Source organism: Austrofundulus limnaeus, unplaced genomic scaffold (genome assembly GCF_001266775.1).
Source record: "Austrofundulus limnaeus strain Quisiro unplaced genomic scaffold, Austrofundulus_limnaeus-1.0 Scaffold7, whole genome shotgun sequence".
In the NCBI taxonomy this organism is placed as follows: Eukaryota; Metazoa; Chordata; class Actinopteri; order Cyprinodontiformes; family Rivulidae; genus Austrofundulus; species Austrofundulus limnaeus.
In genome coordinates, this window is record NW_013952409.1 from 1,400,233 (window position 1) to 1,416,695 (window position 16,463).

At 39.9% G+C, this 16,463-nt stretch overlaps 1 protein-coding gene across 12 annotated transcripts in view; it reads left to right on the forward strand.

Annotated features, from left to right (window-relative positions):
• Positions 1-16,463, forward strand: part of tanc2b (tetratricopeptide repeat, ankyrin repeat and coiled-coil containing 2b) — a 168,903-nt gene that overhangs the window by 126,996 nt on the left and 25,444 nt on the right. For 11 of the 12 annotated variants that reach the window (XM_014032295.1, XM_014032320.1, XM_014032333.1 and 8 more), the window contains one exon: positions 8,588-8,719. In XM_014032295.1, the coding sequence (XP_013887749.1) occupies positions 8,588-8,719 (132 nt within the window). Of the gene's footprint in view, positions 1-5,685; positions 5,836-8,587; positions 8,720-16,463 lie in introns of those variants that run through there. The other variant, XM_014032379.1, reaches the window with a different exon arrangement.

Below are 16,463 nucleotides of genomic sequence, written 5' to 3' on the forward strand. Positions count from 1 at the left end.
CCATGTCCCACCCGGTGCCTATGGCAGTTATGCCCATGGTACCTCCTGTCCTGTGTAACCATAATTTATAGCTACCCATAACTACAGAATTCAGCATAATTATAAATTGCCACAAAATTCATTGTAAAAACCCACAGAATTTAYTGTCTAACCACAGAATTCAGAGTAAATAACTTTGTAATGTGAAATTAACAGCAGTGTTAAGGTTTAGCAAATAATGTTTGCTTGAACCACTTCAAACTTTTCAAGACTGGAGTTGCCTTAAGATGGCAGTGATTCAGTCAGATGATATGTTAGCTTTTCATTATGGTCAGAATTTAACTACATTTTAAAGAGCTGTCTGAATAGGTATTTTTTCGTTCATCACCTTTCAGAAGAACTTCAAAACGTCTGATCTTTCGCTTTAGGATGGAAACAACTCTTGCCTTCAGCTGGGATAGGGTTGTGCTGGAAGTTTTGTTAACTACAAATCCACAGCGTCACTTTATTAAGCTCCCTACAGCCCTGTGGTGTGGATTGAACCTACAGAGCCGTGAATAACACGGTCGGGGAAAAGGCTTATGCAGAATAACATGCTGCAGCTGGAAGAACGTCACAGAGGAGAAGCTTTTGTATGGCTAAAGGAGCGCTCCATTCATGTGTGTTTCTTTTTGTAGCTGCTGCAAAATGCTCCCAAAAGTAACCGTAACTAGAGAAATGGCATTTTCTACAAAAATGCAGTATGAATGCTTAGAGTTGAATGACTTTGCAGAAATTTGCTAAAATATGAAAGGGAGTTGAATTATAGCTGAACTTTCAGGGCTGTTTGAAAAATAGAAAAAGCACAAAGACAAAAAGGACAAGTAGTAAATAAAAAGGAGACATAAAAGACAAACAAAAAAGACACATAAGGAGACAAAACCAACAAAAAATACAACTAGGGTGATATAAAGAAAAAAAGACAAAAGGAAACATCAAATGAAAAAAAGAACATACAAAAAGCACACTTTAGACAAAAATGAGGAGCTGAAGTATATTTCAAAGAGGGCACATTTTTTTAAAGATCTTAAGAGATCTCAGTACATTTTGTGTGGAAAAATACATAAAGTTAAACATTTCATCAGTTTTAAACATTACAAAAACAAAAGCTTAAATGTCTTAAACAAAACCTAAATAATCAAAAACACATGCTGAACTAGTTACAGTTCAATAAACTTACAAAATAAACTATAAACAGTACTACAGTGTGAATGCTGACTCAGCATTTTCACAAATGTATATCAGGAAAAATGTCAGTTTTTTTTTTAACGCCGAGGTTATGCACTGCTTCCCCCACTCCCACTGTGGACAAAGTGTTTGTGTGTACATGTAGGAACATTACATTAAATCTCCCGATCGTGCCCGTCGCCGCAGCCATGACCTCGTCTTCATGCTGCTCGTGTTCTGCAGTTTGACATGACTGTCTTTCCGGAGCAGCCTGATATTCATCTTCGATCTCATCTTCAAACAGGACTCAGAGAGCCGGAGACGATTGTAAAAATTACACGCTGCAAGCTGCAGATGATGAAAATAATTTCATGATTTCAAGTGGGAATGGTGCAGTTGGATTATTTATTAAATCTAACAGCCTTCATTAACCCCAACTAAAATCATCTCGTGAAAAAAAAACAAACAAAGATGTAGCTGATTTGGTCTAACTTTATAAATGCCATCATACGTCATGTGTTAGAACCATCTTGAATGGGGTTGCCTCCAAAAACGAGACAGTTGTAGAGCTGATTGATTAGTTTCTGACAGGGACAACATTATCGCCTTCCTCGGTGGTTGATAAAGAYAAAGGATTGCATTTCTCTGGCGTACAGGAGCTCCACGTGAGGGGAGATGGAGAAGTGAACGAGCGTTTCACAATCTCTCCTCCACAAAGAATTATTAGACGGTGTAGGGGACGGGAGGCGAGCGCCGGCCAAGGATTGGCTGAGCTCACCCAGCAGTGGAACATCAAAGCCCCGGGCTTTAACCGTTTCTATCCCCCAGAGTGACAGAGACACTGGGCTTTGATGTGCAGAGAGGGGGAGGGAAACGGAGCAGAAGGCGACCGGGGAGGAAAATGAGGAGTGGTGTGTGTGTGTGTGTGTGTGTGTGTGTGTGTGGGGTGGGGGGGTGTTGACTGTGTTACCTAATGAAGGCAGTGCGTTGGTTGAGCTGAAGATGGATATGGAGGAAGCAGAACCAGGGCCGAGCATTTTCTGTTCTTTCTCTCTCTGTGGTGCTGCCAGCTCGTTCTGGAGAGCTAAGTGGAAATGTAGAAGCAAAAATGGTACAATGTGGGGACACATTTATCTGCTGCTGAAAGGGGGATAATGTTTTCGCCTGCTGTCTMTTCGCTAAATGTCTCAGGAACAACTGGATGGATTAATCACTGGATGTAAATCTACAGCTGATTACCAAAACCGAACCGTCAACATGCGGTCATGTGCTTTCTCGATGTTCGTTTTCCTGAACACACATCGCTGCATGAGTTTCTTCAGCTGGAATCTCCAGTCRGAAAAAGATAAAAACCCATCCGTTTTTGACCATTTAACTATCTTTTATAGTGTCTGTTTGCAGGTACAACAATCGGCTTCTGGAAGTAGTTGAAGCAAAATGGCACCATTGCTGTTCAAYCACTTCAGCATAAACAAACACAAACTTCTGACCAAWCGCATWATAATTGTGGGTGTTTCTTCCTGTTAAAAGGGAGATTTTCCTTTCCACTGTCGCCAATGTTCTACTCAAGATGGAAGACWGTGACAAAGTGATTCAGCTCYATCTGCTGGCTTCCTTAGACTGAACCACTWTAATTAATTTTGTATAAGGAGGAACGTGAAAAAGTTGGCCTGGGTCTTGTGACAAGAGGAGGTGGACAACATGAGAACAAAATGACATGGTTTRCATCACGCTTCTCTGTCACTGAGAGCAGATGGGCCATGGGGAGGCTCAACCTGATTAAAGATGGCCGCCACTTCAAAGCAACTGTAGCAAACATAGAATTAGCCTCAACACTAAATTTAACAGATTCTGAGTTTAAAATCTAAGCGAGTCATCCTCAGCACAATTCATTTTAATTAGTKATTTTATGCCTGGTTTACGCGGCAAGATTTTTAAATGGTCAGTTAACTTTCAAAACCATAGAGACCTCAACATGCGATGKTAAAAATCATAAATATAACAGAGTTGGTCCTACAGTGTGTGGTGTGCAGCCACACAGCTAAGACAACACACCACGCACAAACATTCAGGTGTCAGACAGGAAAAACTCAAAAACCCTCTTGAGATTAAATGTGTGTTCAGAGTATAAAACATGGCCGACAAAAAAGAAGAATGGAGATAGTTTGTGGACTATTTTTCAACAGAGAAACAAACAAAACAAAATGACGTCTTCGACGCCCACCGGATTCTCTGATGCTTCATGGCCGAGGTTTTGTCTTCTGTATTTTGGATTCCACTTCGTGTTCCAATCACCTCTTTTTCTGATTGGCTACCTGTCGCATTCAACAGGCTGTGAGGTCATTTATCCTCGGGGAACACCATACGCTCTGGGATATCAGGCCAAGACAGTCCTACATGTTGAATATTCCCAATTTGAGGTTGGAGCGGWCCCGATGTCCTTCTAAGCTGACAAGATCACTCTCAACACACCACACACGACAGGAACATCTCCTAAGATTATCTTTAGAGCCATCACGATAAWCTGAGCYTCCATAAGAWTGTTGTAAGGACAAAATCAAGGAAAACATCAGCACAATTATCTTGTAAACCCAGCACTACAAGGCTGCTATCCTGCATGTTTACGCACCTGATTTGAATGAATGGYTGATTACCAAGCTTAGGTAGAACCTGATAATCGAAATCAATCACTGAATCAGGTGTGTTGAATCAGAGGAACAAATATAACATCCATGACAGRGGCCCTCYAGGACCAGGATTGCCCACCCSTGCTCTATAGTCTTTACTTTAATATTTTTAGCCAAACAGCYTTCATTCTACRGTCCATCCGTTTTTTMMTMGGGTTTTTTCCCTTGTTTTCCTGCCTGAATTTAATTCATATTTCGAAAACTAAACTYYCTRAAAGGTCATGACGTGAAAAGCTTCAACTACACTGGTCATAATACCAGCCAATCATCCATGGAACGAACCTGAACAGATCTTCATACAGCCTTATMAATGTACATGGAAAAATAAGACATTTTTACAGCTAAAAAATGGGTAACACTTTATRTGAAGGGGTGTGCATATGACTGTCATAACACTGTCATAAATATGACATAACGCCTGTCATGAACAATTCCTCCTGAATGTTTATGACTGTTGTCATTAAGTGTCATTCGTTAAATTATGACACTTTTAATGCAAAGTCGACATTGTTTAAAATGTCTTTGTTATGACAACTTGACATTAACCAAGACAAAAAAATGTCTTGATAAGTTAGAGTATTTATAAGCATTTGTCGGTGTATTGACACTTAAAGACGTCTTTATAACAAGTCTAACATGTTCCACTTTACTTGAGGTAAGGGAAAATATTAATGGCATATATTGGTCTCATGACAGCCAAAGTTAAGACTAACAACAAATGACAGTGTAATAAAATGTTAAAGTTGATACTTGTAGCTTTTATAACAGGTTATGATTTCTTGGTTACTGTCAAGTTGTCATAACAAAGACTTTTTTGTCTTGGTTAATGTTAAATTGTCATATCAAAGACATTTTAAACAAGGTTAACTTTGCATTAAAAGTGTCATAATTTACCGAATGACACCTAATGACAACTTTTATAAACATTCATGAGGACTCATTTAAGTTCATGACAGGTGTTATGTCGTATTTATGACAATGTCATGACAGTCTTATGCACACCCCTTCAAATAAAGTGTTACCAAAAAATGCACCAATCACTAGTTTGGGGTCTGCAATACTTCCTCAATCTCAAAGGTGGTATAAAAGTTCTTTGTTTAAGCTATTGTGAATAAAATATGAGTATTAGATTTTCAAATCATTGCATTCTGACTTTTATACCTTTTTAAACAACATCCCAACTTTTTCAGACGGGGTTGTGAGCAGGGAGTATCTGTTGTTCTGCTGTCGTCACCCCAAAGCTTTCTGGTGCTCAGTCAGACTTTTCGTGGATACCTGCTACTTCCTGCTGAGTTCTGTGCTTACTCTGCCTTCCTGCGTTCCTTCTCTCCGCTCTGCGTGTAGTTTTAGCGCATTGGCACAGCAGCTGTGAATGTGATCCCCCGGCAGCCTGCTGCATTGCAGATAGGAATGATGAGCACACAGATCCAAGTTCTCACATTCAAGCACAGTTGAAAGAGAGAAGAAGAAGAAGAAAGACTTGCCAGCCCTGAAGCCCTGAGTCATTCTTCCTTGGTTTAGCAGCAGATATTAATGCCTCCACTCTTCCTGCTTTTAGCTCAGTTGCACTACCAGTTCCCCCCCTCCACACACCACCACCCCTTCCATTCCTATCAGGGCCAAACCTCCAGCATTCCCAGCTGCTATTTCCCCTCCTATTTGGGAAACCCATGTGCCTCGTTTTTCGAGGGGGTTTGTAGATGCGGTGACTCACTCGTTCAGTCGCACACACACGCTTAACTGAGCTTCAATCAGAGTGGCACAGAAACCGCTCTTTAAACTCGGAACAGAATGAGTGTCTGTGTTGAGTTTCACAAAGACAAGAGAAGGAAGCTGAAATGTCTGCTCCGTGGAGACTTACAGTGCAGACAGACACAAAGGATGACGCTGAAAAGGAGCATGGATTTCCACTAACGCCTCCCTCCAACCTCTTGACTTTGACCGAACCTCACAGCTGTTTCAGGTATTGTGTGGAAGAAAGGAAAGTCACAGTTCTTTGTTCTTTGCAAAAAACAAAAGATCGCCCGCCACATTTCAAGACGGAGGCTGTGTCCAAATTCAGGGGTTGCGTCGTTCAAAGGCCGATTACGTCACTGCCCAAGGCTCCTCCAARTGTGGCTCACAAATGAGTCTGGGAGGTTTTTTGTTTTTTTTGCTTGTAATGGTGGACGAAGTGAGAGATGGAGCGAGACAGGAGTACAGTTTTTAAAAAAAATCTGGCGGTATAAAAAATTATATTTTGCTGCTAAGCCAATTTTGTTAATTTAAATTAATTCCAAATTCGCAGCCACTTTCTTCTGGTCTTAGCAGTCCATAATGGACCTGGTCTACATGGACCGGGTCCTTAGAAGGACGCAGCTCCTGAATTTGGACACAGCCAGAGTTTTAAACTAAAATCATCTTGATTTGAGAAATGAGCTGTATCTCTTTTGCTCACGATGTTTTGCTACTACCACATAAAACTCAAAATATGTTAAATTTACTAAGTTATAGATATTTTGTGTTGACTAATGCCAGTTAGCTGTGACTTAAATTGAATTGGGTCCAAACAATGATCAGGTGTACATGTATAGTGATAAGTTTTAATAAAATCTTCAACAGAAAAGCACACAGAAATAAAAAACGTTTTCTCCCACCTTTCACATTTTTGTGTCGGATAATAGAATATTTAAAAACATTTTAAAAAAGAAAATCTAACTTGATGAAACTTTTATTGTGTTTTTGTTTTGTTCATTCCTTCTGTCATCCGTAATAACAGTAATTGCGATCACCACGGTAGCACAATCCGAGTGCCAACACAAACACTAACTCGTGTTTGTGACGTGTCTCACTTTATAACAGCCTTACTGCGTTGATAGGTTGAAAAAAAAGTGTTTTCATGCAGTAACTGATGGGGAAATTGTTCAGCTCTGAAACATTAATCCGTTTTGTTTTACAAAGGAAAATAAATCCTCTAAATTATAATGTTGTGCCCATGTCTGTGTTCATTTAAGGACAGATTTTAATGAAACTCAAACAGAAAGATTGCTCCATCTGAGTCAATTTTACGAATATTGAGCTGAAATTTGGTGTTGTGGTAGTTGAGTCCTACAGAATACGTACTCTGAGCACTAATTGATTACGTAAGATCTGTTTAAAACTTTCCCATTAATAATTTGAGACGTGTTTTTCTCTGTTAGCAAGATTTCCCATGAACCACTGGATTGATTGAAACTTTCAGGAAGTAATAATTTGATGAGCATCTACCTGACTTGGATCAAATCTAATTTAAGATGGCCACAACACCACAGCTAATCCACATTAGTCAACACAAAAATGGCTGTAATTGTTGTGAGAGGTGGTAGTTGCTGAGACTCATTCACAACACCTATTTGAGCATAATATCAGTTTCAGTTTCAATCCTTTATTCATTTCATTAAAACAAAACAAATAATTTTATAAACAATATACAATAAAAAGAAAAGTATAAAAAGAAAAATGAGAGAAAAAATATGTATATCAAAATCACAAAATGAAATGAAAGGCAGCAGAGAGAAGAAAAAAGTCTTATATCTGCCCCTTTTTTCTAGAGTAAGTTCATACAACAAAAAAAATCTGTTATTAACAAAAGACAAGAAAATCTAATCCCTCTAAAACAACAATTTATATAAATACACCTTATACTGTTTCGTATTTCTTTAGCAATCTAACTTTTATAATTTTCTTAAATGTACATAACGATCCTGCGTTTTTTACATCACTCCCCAAATTATTCCATAGTTTTATTCCTTGAATTAAAGTACACCGTTACTTCAAACTAGTTCTGAATTTGGGTTTTACAAATATCTCTGTCCCTTTAAGGTTATAACAACTCTTTCTCTTAACAAATTTTACTTTGACGTTAAAATGTAATGTGTTTTTGTGGGCCTTATACATAACCAGTAGAATATAATCAACCAAATCAAAGAACTTCAGTATTTTCAATTTACAAAATAATGAATTTGATGGGTGATATCTTGCAATATTGCATGAGATTCCACATAGATATCACTCTGTCATTTCTCAGCATATAATTTCAGTGCTTTTAATTCAGAACAAAAATTGTTGACTGTGTTGCTGCTTTTTCCCACTGGAAGCAACTTTGCCCTCATCTGTCACCGATCTGCCAGACGCTGAATATTTCAGCCCCTTAGTTCTGCCTGAATTTTAATGTTGGAGCGTTTCGTGTTTTCTCACCTTTTTCTGAGCCGATGGGGTTCAGGTGTGATGGAGAATCATGTTGCTCACTTCCACTGGCCGCGTCGGATCTCATTTAGCATTCAGCGGTTCAGAGTGTTGGACCTAAAGACACGGTGTGGCGTGAACAATCAGCAGCCGGCGTCAGACGGCGCTCTCTCCATGAATAAGACATTTGTCTGCCGAGCTAATTAATCCTGAGAGGGGCCGGGTGGCATCTGCCTCCGCGCTGCYTGACAGACACGGCGAGAAGGGAATTTGAGGACCAAAGCACACCGAGCCAGATCCCCGTTTCCTGCTTGAGTTAGTGTAAGAACAGGAACGTGACAGCTGCCTCAGGGCGCCCGCACCAACCTTTGCCACCCTCTTTCGCATGCMTGCATATTATGGGTTTGTTTGTTTGCTGCTGAAGTGCACACACTGTGACATTAGCATGTTGTTTTTCTCATGTCTTCTTCTGAACATCTCATTCTTCCTGTCACTCACAAACAACAACACAGCTACAAGCTCGGCACACCTGGAGGACCTGGCGTACCTGGATGAGCAGAGGCACACTCCGTTACGCGCCTCGCTGCGCATGCCGAGGCAGAGCACCACCTGCGGGCCGGGTCGCTCTGGGCAGGACCTGAGAGGTGAGTGGAAAATCTCCAAACATAATCTAGTCTTTTGGTAATAAACCTTTTTTAGGCTCTTTTTTTAATGTTTGTTTAAATGGCTCAGGTTGGAAAACACCACATTTGTAAATTAAAACAACACAATGGTCAGCCAGCAGATGTTACTCCTGTCAAAAATCATCATCATAAACTCCTGTCTTCTTTCTCAATCCATTACTTCATGTTTAGTTTGGGCTGTATTTACAGTGCAATCATTGTCAAATAAGAAATGAGAAGAAAATGTATAGAACTATAAAATATGCTGGAATATTAGTGCTGAGCCTGATATCTTACTATTTTAAAGTTTTGACTAAAACAGCTTCAGCTTTGTCTTTTCTCAGTATTTGCTGGTCTTACCCCTAATTTACACTACATGCGTTCCGTCTCCGCTCCGCTCCAGTCTGACCTCCACAGCAAATACGCACCCATTATAATCAATGACGGTGTTTACACTGGCTGCGCACGGCGGCGGTGAGCAGACGGTGATCCGGCAAAGTTACAACAAATCCTATTTTTGATGGACGCCGGAGCTGCTCTGGAGTCAAATTTTTAAAGATTACGTCGCACCAACAGGAAAAGGAACGAGCACAACATCCGTATTTTCTAAATAAGACACTATTCGGCAGAATAATTTGTCGGAATAATGTCAAAATTGCACCTATATTAATAAATATATGGATATATTTCTACACAAATGCTGTCAGAATGTATCGTTCTGTTTGGGAAGCAGATGGAAACGTAGATGAAGCATAATATGTACACACACGATACACGTGGATTTTGTTTTGAAATCAGAAGTTTCAGAAAGACAACAGCGAGACAGTTTCAACCATAGATATCAAAAGTCTTTAAATCAATGTTTTCAGCTGTGTTTGGAGTTCGTCTTTCACAGAATTGATTATTTTTTGCTGTGACTTCCACATTTATCACTGAATTTATCGCACGATCTCCTTCCTGCACGTCTGTTAGACCGGAGCGGAGGTGGTGTAAACTGGACTTGAAATGCACAGCTGCCACCTGCGCAGTGCAGCGCAGCGAAGCTGTAACACATGTAATGTAAATTATGGGTTAGAGTCTGAAACTGTAGCATGAAAAGTGGAGGGTGATGTGTATTTCTTTTCTGTTTGGGTTGCCACTTAGTAGGCCTGTCGCAATAACTAATTTTGCTGAACAAAAAATTGTCGTAGAAATTATTAAGATAAACTCTAATATTGTTTGGAGACTATTTTAAGCAAATAATAACACCCCCACTTACAAAGCTCACAGAAGTTTCTGAAATTTATGTGCGTAAAAGGGAAAAAAAAGTTACGAACTGACTTGGACCGGAGATTGGGAGAACAACACAACAGTTACTGAAGCTGTAACATCACTTCCCACCTCCGCTATCCAAACCACACAATTTATTCTGTATGTTTCTTCCTCTGGTTTCATAAAATACGGTAATTACAGTCACTCGTACGCTGCTTACAAAGTTTAAGGACATTTATGAAATTTACCTAAAGTTACGGACGGACCGGGACCGGAGGTTGGGAGAGCAACACACAAAAGCAGCTGCTGAAGCTGCAACATCACTACCCTCCTCTGTCCAAGCTGGCACAATTTATTCTTTGTGTCCCATCCTCTGGCTTCATAAAATAATTACGGTCACTCGCGCACTGCTTACAAAGTTTACGAAAGTTGCATTATGTAAAAAGAGGTTTGAGGGTTCACTCCTCCCTATGCTAAGTAGAAGAGAGAGAGACACGAAGAAAACAAACAAATAAGCAAATGTGGCAAAATTATTGACTTCATTTTAATTGGTTGTGTGATTAATTGATTTCTTGCTCATCGTGACAGGCCTAGCCGTTAGCTTGTTGCTTTACACATTGTTCAGTCTCTTATTGACACAACAAAAGGCTCAAATCAGCACGAGCGAATCGTCCTTTTTTAGATTCAGGAGGGAATCGGTAGCAGTTAATTTACACTCTTTTCTTATGGAAATGAGAAGGACCAGCGATGTGACCGTACAGTTGTTAGTGGACACCGGAAGTTGTCGGCTGCTGCTGTTGTTTCTTCTGTGCAGAGCAGGAGAGCCAGAATACGAGAGAGAGTACACAAAGAGCCTTTTGTCACACTGTGTCACTACAAAGCTGAAGATTTGTCTCAACAGTCACAGTCGGTGTGCGCTTCACTGCACACTGTCAGTTCAAACGCACAGCATGCGCCTCCTCGTCCTCCTCCTCTGAGCCAAATGTCACAACATTATGTGTCCCATTGCCCTTCGTCCTCTTTCGTTTTAGATAGTAATGAGACTCTAATGGCCGCCCTCTGCCATCCAAGCGAACGCAAATCTGCATGCGTGTGCTTTAAACACCTGTTAAGACCCCCTTCAGTCAAGATAACGGTCGGCTGAGCTGCGATGCGAGTCCTCTGCTCGAGGGCAGCCAAACGGACTGGATGAGTGTCAGGAAAAAAGATAAATGCAGAGAGGAAGAAACAATGACAGGAACGAGGTATCCCCTCTCAAATCCTTGCTGGTACTGCCAAAGCCACTTGTTTCAACCTRCCTCCTCTAAGGGCAGCCAAGTGTGTTTACAAGCCAAACGAGTGCATCCTAAGCATGCCTCCTGCCTCCTTAGATCAGTGTCAGAGTCTCCCTGAGCGCGCCTGCATCTTCAGCAGGAGAGGAGGAGGAGAGCCGCTCCACGAGAGTGGAGAAATGAACAGAATGTGAGGACAAAATGTTGTCTAAGAATTTTTCCAAGATTTTAAGTCACTTGGAGTCGGGGCCATTTTAAGGCGCTTTGCAGGCTGCACATTAACTTTAAAWTGAACATGCACACACACTGTGAGCATCTCTGGGCTCGTGGTGGACCTCYTGTACGTGTAGTTAGTGGGAGGGGGATTCTGATAACAGTGCTCTTCTMTATTGATCACCATAGATCTTAAAGGGACYCTCACACTAGCTGCYTTTCCATTGACCATGAAAATACGCAAATTWGAATTTCGAAAATAAATTTGCTCAATGGAAARACGTCAATTTAGAAATAAATTACGTTTTTCGACAAAATGTTTTTGRGCTAGGATGAGGTGGTTTMTCGACCGTATCGAAATTGATGTATTTCGCAAAACTGCAATGGAAACACTTTTCGCATAACGGGAGTCACGTGATCAAGAACCGGCTGTTTCTACTGGCGAAAAAGACGATGAAGAAGAAAATAACAGGAAGTAAAAGTAGTAGTAAAATCACTGAAGTAGTAAAATAAAGTGTTAAACTCACCGACTACGTTTTCCAAAAAACACAGCATACGTAGCCACTCCCAAGTATAAGGGGCTTGTCACTGGAAAGCCTCGATAAAAGACGCCGACGTCTCCTCTGATGATGAGTGCTAGTGTCGTGGTAGCAACATGCTATGTGTTTACATCCATTGCCGCCGTGTTTGTAATGACTTATCGTGAGAACAAACGTATTCACGCGTGACTTTAATAGCATTTCTTACTTAATGGAAAGACCGCAATTGCAAAACTGTTTTTTCGACATTAACAGAATATTGACAAAATTTRGCACACATTTGCAATGGAAACGCAGCTACAGTTAGTTATTGCATTTAAGTTATAATAGGTCGTTGACTGGGGCCTCTGGGCAGTTGCCTGCTTTGCCTGCCCTGTTGCGACAGGCCTGCTGCTTACAGTGATGGTATAGCTTCACAGTATTGAGAAAATATCTAATTTATTTATTTCATGGTCCTCCTTTGGTTCAGGAAAAGAGTTTTAGTGTCCAGATTGCCGTGAAGTTTGTCATAACTGGTCAAGTTGCCAAACGGTGAATCATGTGACCTTCTCTGGCCCGTTCTCTCTCCTGAAATCAAAACTTCTAAAAATCATTTTGCTTTTGCGTCACAGGAAGAACAAATTCAGCCGTTTCGCCTTAGCAGGTCGCCAACTTATAGATGGGTTTGGAGGGAGGGGGCGGTCACGGGTTGGTCAGGCGGTTAGCGGCSGACAGATGCAGCTCTCTCTGCGGCCGATTTTGTCGAAGCCTCTTTTGATGCCAGCCGTCAGGGGGGGCCCGAGCTGTGCTGTTGTTTTGAGGAGAGTGAGTCAGGCTGTAATTGACTGTCTTGTGCTCCCGCCTGCCTACCTCGAAGATTTACCACCCACCTTATATATTCACCGCAAACCCTCTCACATAACTGTACATCGAACACACATTTTCTCCTTCGTTTATCTTTACTTTCACTCCCCTTTTGTTTTTGCCAGCCTCTGTCCTCCCTCCTGTGTCCCTCGCTGTTCTTCTTACCTTGTTTATAAACAGAAAACACACTTTAGAATGGAGCTGATTTTTCAAGTTTTAATAGAAATATTTTTATTTTTAAGTGACAGGTGGAAAGTGGAAAACAACTGTTTAGGAATTTAAGAGAGTGTTTTAATTAAGGAATCAAACTTATAAAAAGGTGTTTTTATTTTTCTACAAACATCTAATAAAATAGCACTTATTTATGTTGTCAAATTCAATCTATATTTCAGTTAATTCCTCAAATATGTCTTTAATCATTAAATATAGAACACCTGTAATAGGATTCATCCATAACTTCCAGTTTTACATGAAATAATAGTGAATTTTTTGTCGTCTTGTCTTTATTAAATACCTAATTGTAGCAGCGAAGATAACATTGTTTTTTTTCAACCTCTTTATGAATTCATGTTCAAATTTTCATTACGTATACCATAAATCTGAGTGTTTTTTGAGATTTTAGTAYTTTTGTTCCCTTATTCTTTTCTTGCCTTGAAACTGATCAGATACCCACCATTTAAAACTAAAAGAAAATTGGATCTCTTTCAAAGTATTTTTTGTGAGTGATAATGAAAATATCACTTGTACTTTGTTTTTTATGAGTTCTGAGTCCTTTTGGGTGCCTGATTCTGACAAACCTTGAATTAATGAACAGTCTTTAACTCACCAAAACCTTGTTTGACAAAATTATTTCTGTTCTCGAAACAAAATAATTAACAAGATTTTCAAGGAATTTTTGTGAACTCTTAACTTTCCTAATAATTTACCTTTTGAATCAAACTTAGTTTTGGTAAAAATGTCTTGTGTTTTTATTTCTCGTGGCTGTAATGTTGTTGATTTTCATAAATTGTATATTTATCTGTCTTATAATTAAAAACAAATGGACAAACAGCTGGAACAACACAATTAACACTGAAACTGTAATAGATGTTGGACTAAATGTTCAAACTCAGTTTTCAGCTTTTTTTTTTTACTTCTATAGACTTTTTTCACCCATCTGTTCATCTATCCATCTGTTTATCTGTGTATTTTATCAATCAATCCATCCATCCTTCCACTTATTTATTTATTTTATTTAATAATCTATCCATCCATCCATCCATCCATCCATCCATCCATCCATCAATCATTATTCTGGTCATCCATCCATCCATTATTTCTATTTATCCATCCATCATCAGTCTATTATTCTGTTTATCAATCCATCCATCCATTTATTTATTTATTTATTTATTTATTTATTTATCTCTCCACCCATCCATCATTATTCTGGTCATCCATCCATCCATTATTTCCATCCATTCATTATGTCTTATTTATCCGTCCATCCATCTATCCATTCATCAATCGATTATCCATTATTCTATTCAGCCATCAATCAGTCAAATGTTCATTATTCTCTTCATCCATCCATTTATTAGTTATCCATGCATATGTATATGTATTGTTTTATTCATCCATTTATTATTCCATGCATCCCACCATCCATGTATAATTTTATTCATCCATCTCTGTTCCCTTCATCCTTCCATCTAACTTCATCACAAGAGGAGACTTCTTAAGATCCTAACAGCATCATCTGATTCATTTTTATGTAGAAGAGCAGCGTTTTACTACAGTTTTGCTCCAATCTCCTCTGGATGCTCAGAGGAAGCTCCTTTCAGCAGCTTGTATWTGTGGACTCATTCTTACCATCACCATCCACACTTAATGACCACATAGACCAATAAACCGAGAGCTTTGCCTTTTGACTTCAGCTTCCTTTTTTTTACCACAACAGCTGCAGTGCCCTCAATACTTCCTTCACCCCTCTGTGTTTTCTGTTCATATCTTAGACAATTATAATTTAGCTTCATCTAACCTTCTTTTTTTAACTACTTAGTTATACTATCTAATCAGTGTTATTTTCATCTTATACAACATACTGGCACACTTCTCCCGTCTTGCGTAGCGTCTTAAAGTAATTTCAGTAAACATTATGCCATCAAAAAACAGTAAAACGTAATGGTAGTGAGCAGCTACGTGTTACAGACTAGTATTTTCTGAAAATGGGCATCAGCACTTCTAGATTTAAAATGATGCTGTAGGCTTACTCTGCAAATTATGTAAGACTTCAGTTATTTTAAATAACTTATGTAAGATTCTGTTGCTGATGTGTGAGATTCATCTCCACTTTTTCCTGTTACAAGAAACCATCTGGCTTTAATCTGTATGTYAGAAGAACAAAAACCCTCCTTCATTAAAGAAAGGTTTTTATCTGACCTGTTGCTCCATCACCACACTCCCCAAAACTCCTCACATCAAGCAGAACTGATCAGTTCAACATCTTTATTTCCTCTCATCTCTGTCCACCACCAAACCCCCTCTGCTTCTCCTCCTCCTCCTCCCTCTCAAGGCTGTTCAGCCACCGTGAGTCATCCTCACCTGGTGAATAATTAACAAAGTCTGGGACTCTCACTCCGTCTGGCCACGGATGGGTTGCCGATGATGGAGGAGGAGGTGGAGTGATACCATCCTTYGCATCGCCCGGGGGAGAGTGTTATGGGCAGGATTATGAGCAACCGCTGTCCATCCATCCATCCCTCACAAACACATTTGCTTTCAGCATCCTTGAAACAACTCCCACAGCCCCCGTTCGCAACATGGCTGCCATATTTTCCTGGAACGCTCGACACAGTGGAGGGGCGAAGGCTGCACGGCTGAGAGCTCGTGAAGTAGGGTAATCGTTTTTGGAGAACCGTGCCAGCTAGTGTAAGGTTGGGTTTACTAATTCCTCAAGGACAAGGGAAGATTTGCAGCTACGTTTGGCTTTCAGTCACCCCAAGATAATTGGATTAGCACTGGTTAAAACAGAATATCGTTGGGTACATAGCTCTTTATTTCAGTGACCAGTGCTGTTGGCAGCATTGGGCAGTTTTCACTGGTGTTACATCAGGTCATCATTCTTTCTGGAGGAATATTACATCAGTTGTTGTTTTTTTCTTTCTGCCTCGTTCTCTCCYGCTGGACGTGTTTGTTGAGTTATTGAATATGGATGAAATGCTTTTTATTACTCTGAGCTGCAGCTGGCTCACAGCTCACCACTGGCCATGCTTTCTGCACAAACAGCTTTTCACACACTTTCAGATACACCTGAACTCCTTTGCTGATTATATGTGGCCCATCAAATCAAACCAGGTATTAAAGTGCCTGTGGCGTCAATTTTTTGTAATACATATGAATGCATTTTTGAAAAGGTGTCATTGGCAAAATACTGCAAAAGAAGTTTCATGTCGCTGAGATGAACAGTTGATTTTTGCCTGTAAAATAACAGGAAGTGATGTCAAAGGGGAATGTCTGCATGTGATCAGAGCACTGCTACAACAGCTAACAACACAGACTGTAGAGAAGAATCTGATGTTTAAGATTATTTTGAGTCACTATCAGAGAGAGATGAAGAGTCAGAGTTCA